The sequence below is a fragment of the Sarcophilus harrisii genome, chromosome X (genome assembly GCF_902635505.1).
Source record: "Sarcophilus harrisii chromosome X, mSarHar1.11, whole genome shotgun sequence".
NCBI classification, from domain to species: domain Eukaryota; kingdom Metazoa; phylum Chordata; class Mammalia; order Dasyuromorphia; family Dasyuridae; genus Sarcophilus; species Sarcophilus harrisii.
Genome location: NC_045432.1, coordinates 8,551,281 through 8,560,082, shown reverse-complemented (window position 1 = coordinate 8,560,082; position 8,802 = coordinate 8,551,281). Strand labels below are relative to the sequence as shown.

The 8,802-nt window shown below is 40.0% G+C and overlaps 1 protein-coding gene across 1 annotated transcript; it reads left to right on the top strand.

Annotated features, from left to right (window-relative positions):
* The first annotated feature begins 1,048 nt into the window (after positions 1–1,048).
* LOC116420204 (kelch-like protein 15) lies at positions 1,049–2,735 on the top strand. Its single transcript, XM_031944508.1, has 2 exons — positions 1,049–1,340; positions 2,026–2,735. Exon 2 carries the CDS (start codon positions 2,115–2,117, stop codon positions 2,583–2,585), a length of 471 nt encoding a protein of 156 aa, XP_031800368.1. The 5' UTR covers positions 1,049–1,340; positions 2,026–2,114; the 3' UTR covers positions 2,586–2,735.
* Positions 2,736–8,802: the final 6,067 nt, after the last annotated feature.

The window sequence follows — 8,802 nt, the reverse complement described above, 5'->3', positions numbered from 1 at the left end:
AGTAAGGTCAAAATGAATACATGATTTGCGAATAAAAGATGATACCATAATCAAATAAGGAGAACAGGGGGTGGTGGTGGGGAGTGTGACCAAGAACAAACAGCAATATGTTGCAATAATGTAGGAATAAGATGTCTGTATCAGCATGATGGCAGTCTATGAGAGAAATGTTATGAAAGAAAATTTGAAAAGCCTTGACAAAGGCTTTTGATCTTACAAAATATTGAAGAGTCAAGGATGTCAATTAGATCATGAGTTTAGGTGACTGGGAAGATGGTGGTATTCTCAACAGTAATAGGAAAATTTCGGGGGGAAAAAAGGGATGGTATTAAACAAAATAAAATGAATTTGGTTTTAAGTGAAAAAAAAAAAAAGAAACTCACTTGTGCCTTGTTCAGTATCTATTTTTGTGATGGGATTATTTTGGTAGTGCATTTCCTCTTGTCTTCATATACACAATTTATACTTTTTATACCTATTCACACATTTCAGTTAGATTTTCATTTAACCTAACATATGACCGTGAAAACGATTTTCTAATAATTAATTTTATCATCATTGGTTATGCAATCACTCTTTTTGCTTTGAGACTGCTGATTTGTTTTTTATTCTATTTTTAAAATGAAATAAGCAATACTTTATTTCATTATTTAATAAAAGTAACTCAATTTATTTTTATTATTTTTATGTTTTACTTTCAATGTTAATTATTTTTACCTTTGATTTTCAGGATTTCCAATTTTTTATTTAATTGGATATTTTAAATTATGCATTTTCATTGTTGTTGTTGTTGTTGTTGTTGTTTTTAATTTTAGGCCCAGTACCTTGATTTGCTCTATTTCTGTTTTATTGAAATAAACCTTTAAAGAAAGAAAAATTCTGTAAGGACGACTTTGATTGCATTCTCCCATTTTGGTTATGTCATTTCACAGTTAGCATTCTCTCTAACAAAAGTATCGATTGTTTTCTGTGGTTTGCTCCTTGTCCCACTAATTCTTCAGAATTAGGCCATGGAGTTTTCAGTCAACCGTCATGGCTGCTCTGGACCTGATGTCACAGTCTCCTCCCCTATCTCTTCCCTTGGCGCTCTCTTCCGGAAGATTAGCGCCGCCCTGTGGTGATGTCACAATGACCACCCCTCCCACCTTCTGTTAGCTCTCAGTCTTGTCTCCAGGTGAGGGCGTGTGGGGCCCAGAGCAGCTGGAGGTCTGTGCGCTCCTCCCCCAGTGCCCTCCCCTTCAGCCCTTTTGCCCCTCCCCTTCATTAGGTCCATCTTACCGCCATCTTCAAGGCTGACCGATCCTAAGGGTCCTACTAGTGCCTCAGTGTCTGTGAGGAAGGTAAGTGCCCCCTCCCCTGCTTCTACCTCAGCCTCTCTATTTCTTCTCTCTTCTCTTCCTTCCCACCCCCCACCTTTTCATGAAGCTCCCCTCTCCCCACTTGGTTTCCCTTAGTGCTGAGCAGGATGTGTGTAAGAGGGGGTCAAAGGTCCTGGGAGTATCAGCACCTGGTGTGTGGGGTGGGGGGGAGGGGGGCTGCCTGTGCCGGTGTGCGGGTACTTGTGTGTTCCTGACGGTGCCTGGGGCTTGCGGCCCACCCAGGCTTTCTCTTGCCTCTTTTAAGTGCAGTAATTGGCCCCATTCTATCTGTCAGCCATAAGACTTTTCACCTCCAGAAAGAAAGATGGTGGCGCTGGGGCTGGGGGAAGGGACTGTGGGACTGCATCACCTCAGGAGCCAGGGAGCCGCTTCTCCCTACACTGGCCTCCTCAAAGTGCCCCCACCATGTCCTGGAGGAAGATTGTTTCTAGAGAAGAAGAGGAGGAGGAGGCCAAGGAGGAGGAAGAGGAGGAGAAGGGTGAAGAGGGAGGAGGGAGGAGAAGAATTAGGAGGAACAGGAGGAAGAGGAGGAGGAGGAGGGAGGGAAAACAGGTAGGAGAGAGAGGATGAGGGAGGAGGGAGGAGGAAGGTTCAGTCCTCATGGCTTATGGCTCTTCTCTCTTTGATCTAATTTGATCCAATACAGGGACGCTGATTAATACCAGTGGCGGAGGTGCTGTTCCTCTCACAGACGCCAGCCCAGTCGTAACTGGACCAAGACCAGCAAGGTGACTCATGGAGGGGGACGTGCAACGGTTTACTTCCTCCAACCATGACGCCAGTGTCCCTGCTGGCCTCAGAGCACTGTATGAGGGGGGATTGCTTCTTGATGTCACCCTAGTTATTGATGAGCAGCAATTCCGGGCCCATAAAGTGCTCCTTGCCACCCAGAGTGACTACTTTAAGAAAATGTTCACAACTGAGAGCCAGGAGGGAGAGCAGAAGCCCATTCCTTTGCATGATCTGACTGCTACAGCCTTCAACCATATCCTAAAATTCATGTATTTTGGATACATAGAATTGAGCATGAATACAGTTTATGAAATCCTGAAGGGTGCCATCAATATTAAACTTAAAGAAGTGGTGAATTTCTGCTGCTCTTTTCTCCTATCCAAAATCTCCTTAGAAAATTCTGGAGAAATTCTGAAATTCTTAGATGAATTTGGTATAAACATGGAGGGAGCCCGAGAGAAGTTGTTTTCATGAACTTTCATGCACTTTCAACCATTTCTGTTAACTTTAAAAAGTCTCTTTTCCTAGAAGATTTTTTTAAACTATGTCCCGTGTCTCACCTGTGATTGGCTTTTTCTCCACATGATACAAAAATTGTTTCAAAATTGCTCAAATTAAATTGACTTCTAGTCACATTGTTATTCGTCTGTGCTTTCTTTACTATATTGATACACTGTCTGTTCCTAAATTAAACCTTTCCCTTTATTTGTTCTTAGACATGAACCTTCTGAAATGAGAATTGCTTATATTATTAACAAAATCAGAAAAAAATATGATACTGCTAGGAACTACAGCATGTGATATCTTTTAAGGGGGAGTGAGGTAGTGGGGAGAGTGCCTAAGTGTCATTAAGTATATTATAGTCATTTAAATGGGTTTAAATTTGAGGGTCTAATCCTTATTTGAAATTTGTGAATATAAAAGTAGCATCTAATACTGAAGACTACCCTACATTGTTTCAATGTAACTGCTGCTAATCTCAAATGGTCACCCTTTTTTAAAGACCTTTGTTCCTCATGCTTAAATTTTAGATTTACTTCTGGTTGATACATTTTGATGTGCTTCTGGACCGAAAATTAAAGTTTTGTCTGGAGGTGGGGGAGTTGGAGATGTTTTTGTTGTCCATATTAAATGCTAATTCTTTCCCCAATTCTAATTGGCGGAAAGAAAGAATTGCAGTTTCAAAATGGGATGCGAAACATTAATAGAGCCGGTGTGGTACATTCTTATCATAAAAACAATCATTGTCCCTTGATCTTTTGTTGAAAGTCACTGCCAAAAACAACAACAACAACAAATATCTTGTTACTATTGGTCTTCTCTTCTTAAGAATGGCATTGAGACACAATGAAGAGCTCATTTAGTGAATGAAACATGCAGAAACATTTTGCTGAGTTGGATTTTTTTTGGTACAAGACTGAACTAAGATTTTATAATTTAGTCATTATACACAGATTAACTTTTATCACATGGATCATCTCTAGAAAGAAATTCTAAATAAGATAAAATTTTTCATTGGGTGGGTAAAGGGTTTGCTTACAGCCTTCTTAGATAAACAGTCTTTTAGCTCCTTGAAGAGAGGAGCTATGTCTTTCTATTTTGACCCTTAAGTAAACACATTTGAATGCCCATTTTCTCCAAGATACTGACTAAAACTGATTGAAATACTTTGGTTCAAATACTGGCTCTTCCATTACAGATCTGCATCACCTTAGTAATGTAATTTCACCTCCTATGGTCCTCGGTTTCCACATCACTAAAAGAAAGACTATGAGACTAGTTGATTTCCAATGTGTTTTTTTCCTTTTAAACCCTAACGTATGCTCCCTCACTCATAGACCTTCCCCTGTAATTTGCAGTCCAAATTGTACTTCAAATGAAGACAAGGCTAGTATTGATTTTGTTTGGGAACTTTGTATTCTTTGGGATTCTGAAACATGCACCAGTGCTGTAGACTGCTTCTGAGCACTTCATTTTGTTATTGTCATGAGAAGACCAAGGGATTTTGTCTTATCGAGTGAATCATGTGAATTTCAAATAATTTCTGCTAGAAACCCTTGTGTCCACTATTTTAGAGAAAAGACATTTGGGGTAACAATTGTTCTCTCTCTAAAACTTTTTATTTAAAAAAAATTTGATTTAAATCATGAAAACTTTATAAGTAGTCACATGTGTCGTTTTTTCCCATTTGAAGTGTCTCTGGCCTCTGCTCTTGAATGCAACCATTCAAATTTAAATTAGAGGGGGCAGAGCCAAGATGGAGGAGAGGACACATGTGTTTTTCTGAGCTCTTCTCTACTTCAAACTATTTTTACAAAACTCAGCCTCTGAATTAGTGCTTGATTGTCAGAACCCACAACACATTACCAACAGAAGATAATCTTAAAATTTGCCAGAAAAGGTCTCGCTTGCACGTGGGGATGAAACAGGGCTAGGCCAGACACAGACTCAGGCAGATAGGCAGTGAGAGCACAGAGAACAGCTTTCGCTGAGCAGACCAGAGGGGGGCGGGGTGTGGTCTCTGCTGGCTGAAAATCTGCGGGGAGAACTCTATCACAGTGTCAGCTACTCTGACCTGGCAGCAATCCAGTAGATCAGCAGAGAAGCTATAAACACAAAAGGTAAAGATTATAATCCCAAAATGCTAGAGTCTCTCAGGATCTGGCCACACCCACCCAGCCCTGGGAGGGGCTCAGCACGATTTCAGCACGCAACCGCTAATCCCAGCGCAGCTGCTGCCTTCCAGTGACACTTCACTGCTACTTCCTGTTGTCTGTAGAGGCAGCTTGGAAATACCCCACTGTCCCTCATAAGCAGACTGCAGCATTTTTTTGTTATTGTTGTTAAAATGAGTAAAAAGACAAAGCAGGCTCTAACTATAGGTAGCTTCTATACTGAAAGAGAGCAGATTTCACACCTTGAAGAGACTAAAAACAGTTTGTCTCTAGATGAAAGCCCAAAGGTGGATATGATCTGGTCCCCACCACATAAGGTTCTCAGAGAAGAAATGAAAAAGGCTCTTAAACAAGAGCTAGAAGAAAAATGGAGAAAGAAAAGGGAAGCTTCCAAGAGGGTCTGGATAAGGCCTGTAACTCATTAAAAGAGAGAGTGGAAAAAGAAAACAACTCCCCAAAAAACAGAATTAGTGAATTGGAAAATGAAAATAACTCCTTAAAAATAAAATTGGTGAAATGGAAAAAAAATTCCACAGAACAAAACTCATTTAAAAACTCAATCCATTCAGGTGATGCTTCCTGTGGGCATTTTCTTCTACAGTCACTAGAATAGGAGCTCCTTGACAGCACTGACTCTCTATACCTACCCGTAAAGTCAGCTTTTAGCATGGTCCATGGCCTTAGGAGGACCTGGGTGTTTGTAGAGAGCCAAAACTCTGGAGAAGCATACTTGAAACAAGGTGTTGACTCAGACAAGTTAATAAGACAATGGTTATCTAATTTACCATGGTGATTAATAGTTCTCTAGTTCAGTACATGTACTTAGAACTTTTTTTTTAATAGCTTTTTATTGACAGAACATATGCATGGGTAATTTTTCAACATTGTTCCTTGCAATGACTTCTGTTCCAGCTTTTCGCTTCCTTCCTTCCACCCCCTCCCCTAGATGTCAGCTGGTCTCACACATGTTAAACATGTTAAAGTATATCTTAAATACAATATACTGTAGAGGGCTGAAACTCTTGAGTCAATGCACTGAGGTCAGGACAGCTGAGCACTTGAGGCTAACTACTGATTGGACAATACTCTATGGGCATATGCTTGGAAAATTGCCCTTCCCACTATCCTGTGCTGGCTCAATGATTGGTGTATACAGAGGATTGTAGGAGGGACTAGAAGCTGGAGTAAGACTAGCCAGAGGCACTTTTGCAGTAGACGAGGAAGAAGGTGGTCGGAGAGATTCTACTTCCATCCAATTCAATCCTGCATCTAAAGACCAAGAATAAAGACTAAGGACTTTTGCTTATCCTGACTCTGGCTGATTCTAAGGTATCCCGGGTGCTAGTGCGGTCTTCACAATATATGTGTACATATTTGTACAATTCTCTTGTTGCACAAGAAAAATAGAATTCCGAAGGTAAAAATAACCTGGAAAGAAAAACAAAAATTCAAGCAGTCCACATTCATTTCCCAGTGTTCTTTCTCTAGGTGTAGCTGGTTCTGTTCATCATTGATCAATTGGAACTGAACTGGATGTTCTCATTGCTGAAGATATCCACTTCCATCAGAATTAATCCTCATATATTATTGTTGTTGAAGTGTACAATGATCTCCTGGTTCTGATTATTTCATGTAGCATCAGTTCATGTAAGTCTCTCCAAGCTTCTCTGTATTCATCCTACTGGTCATTTCTTACAGAACAATAATATTCCATAATGTTCATATACCACAATTTACCCAACCATTCTCCAACTGATGGACATACATTCAATTTCCAATTTCTAGCCACTAGAAAAAGGGCTGTCACAAACATTCTTGCACATACAGGTTCATTTCCCTTCTTTAAGATCTCTTTGGGATATAAGCCCAGTAGTAACACTGCTGGGTCAAAAGGTATGCACAGTTTGATAACTTTTTGAGGATAATTTCAAATTACTCTCCAGAATGTTTGGATCCATTAACAACTCCACCAACAATGCCTCAGTGCCCCAATTTTCCCAATCTCCTCCAACATTCAGCATTATCTTTTCCTGTATCTTAGTCAGTCTGAGAGGTGTGTAGTGGTATCTCAGAGTTGTCTTAATTTGCATTTCTTGGATTAATAATGATTTGGAATGAAGCACCCCAAATGGGACCATGAAAAACATAATCTTGAATCTTAGTAGTTAGAAGTTTATTACTAGTTCTTCACACCCTAATCCAGATGGTATTTTTACACTCCCAGATGTGCTGTCCTAAAAAACCTAAGACCTTGACAACTTGATAAACTTAAAGAAATACTGTCTTATTGCTGTCTGGGAATGACACCCTTAGAGTGATAACATTTGCCTCCTGTTTAGAATAGAAATTCTTTTTATTGTGACAAATGTATCAAGAAACATTTTGATGTCTCGCTCTTCTTTTTATAAATATGTGGCCCTGAGACCACTCATTACTGACCTCTCCCGTCTTGGTGTTGGGGGATCAGTCCTGGCCAGTAATAAATGCTCTGAAAACTTCATTATTTTGTTTGCCCTGTGTTTTCTCTCACCTTGGTACTTCATTTGGAGGCTCCCCAGTGAGATAGCCTTTGGCTCTGTTTGACAGCCAGTCCCTTTCCTTGGAGAGTGAAGGGGGTTACTGTCTCTAGGGGGTGGTCACCGAGAGATGTTCCTCGGACTTGGACCTCAGTAACACACTTTTGCAAACTGGGTGAGGAGACATAAATTTGACTCAATTGGCTTTGAGTGTTCTGGGAACAGGTTCAATTCTGAGTGAGTACTCTGAGATAGTAGGTGGTTATGCTGGATGCAGCAATGGTAATGGCTACTGGCCTCCACAGGATGCTGTCAGAGTACCCTGGCTGGTTGGTTGTCTGTTGTGTTCCGGAATTGTTTGTCTACTGTCTCTTTTTGTTTAAGTGTACTTTTGTCTATCTGGTTCTGTGCCCAGTGGCACAACTCTGGTTCTGAGTGCCTTTTTACACTATCTGGTTTTCTGGGCATTCTCTATGAAGGCAGAGAAATGCACCAAATAGGGGCTTGGAAGCCTAAACATCTCCATTTGGATTCTGGGAGGGAAGACTCTTGAGCTGCAACAACTTCCCTGAGGACTATCCTAAGGTTTCTGAATAGTCCCTAGTCTGTATATGTTAAATGCTTTGTTTAATGTTGTAATTGTGCCGCCATGTCTGTGATTTTTGTTCTGTGTTTGCGACTTGTCTGTCTGTTCTGTTGATTTAAAGAGCTCTCGTTACATTTTAAGAACAATGGTTAAGAAATTTGGCAATTGGTTATTTCAATGTTGCAACTGTGTGTAGTATAAAAATTTTCTTGTGATTTTAATTTTTTTTAACCTATTGTACTAATTTGTAAGTAAAAGAACAAAAAACTTGACTATTTTAAACTGGTGGGGAATTTTCCCCTGAAAAGCAGGTTTTCAAAGCCTGCTAGAGAGGAGTAATGGCAATAAAACTTCATCTGTCTCACTCCATCTGGGAAAAATAATTTTATGCTAGTGGCCTTGAAACACTCAGGCAGAAGGAAGAAAAACTTTAAAAAAAATATTTAGTTTGCTTCTGAGACATTGGGTAATTTGTTAACATTATAGGTTATGTTTGCTGGACATGTGGCTTTTATGGAGTTATTTAGCTATTTGCTTATTGTGAATCTTAAAACTTCTGAAGGGAAAAGGAAAGGAGAATGATGGTGATTTATGAAAGATTGCTTTATAGGAACAGTTATAGGTTTGAAGGGTTTTAGGAATAAGGACAGAGAAGAGGTAGGGAAAGAGAAATGGGAGAGGATCTTTAAAGATAAAGATTCAACTCACACTGCCCCCCACCTCCCTCAGTTTCTGCTACTGTGGCAATGGAGCATCTAGTAGAAGGGTTGTTAAAATTTGGTTAAAGTATGTAACTGAGGGAAAGCGAAGAGTTAAGTAGGAAGAAAAAAAGGAACATTTTTAATAGAATGATTCCTGTGTGGGGAAGCTTGAGTGGGAACAGGAGGGAATCTTTTGTGCAGATTTAGCTCACC

What these genes read in the sequence shown, in the direction of transcription:
- LOC116420204 (XM_031944508.1), top strand. Translation starts at nt 2,115, where the DNA reads ATGGAGGGGGACGTGCAACGGTTTACTTCCTCCAACCATGACGCCAGT.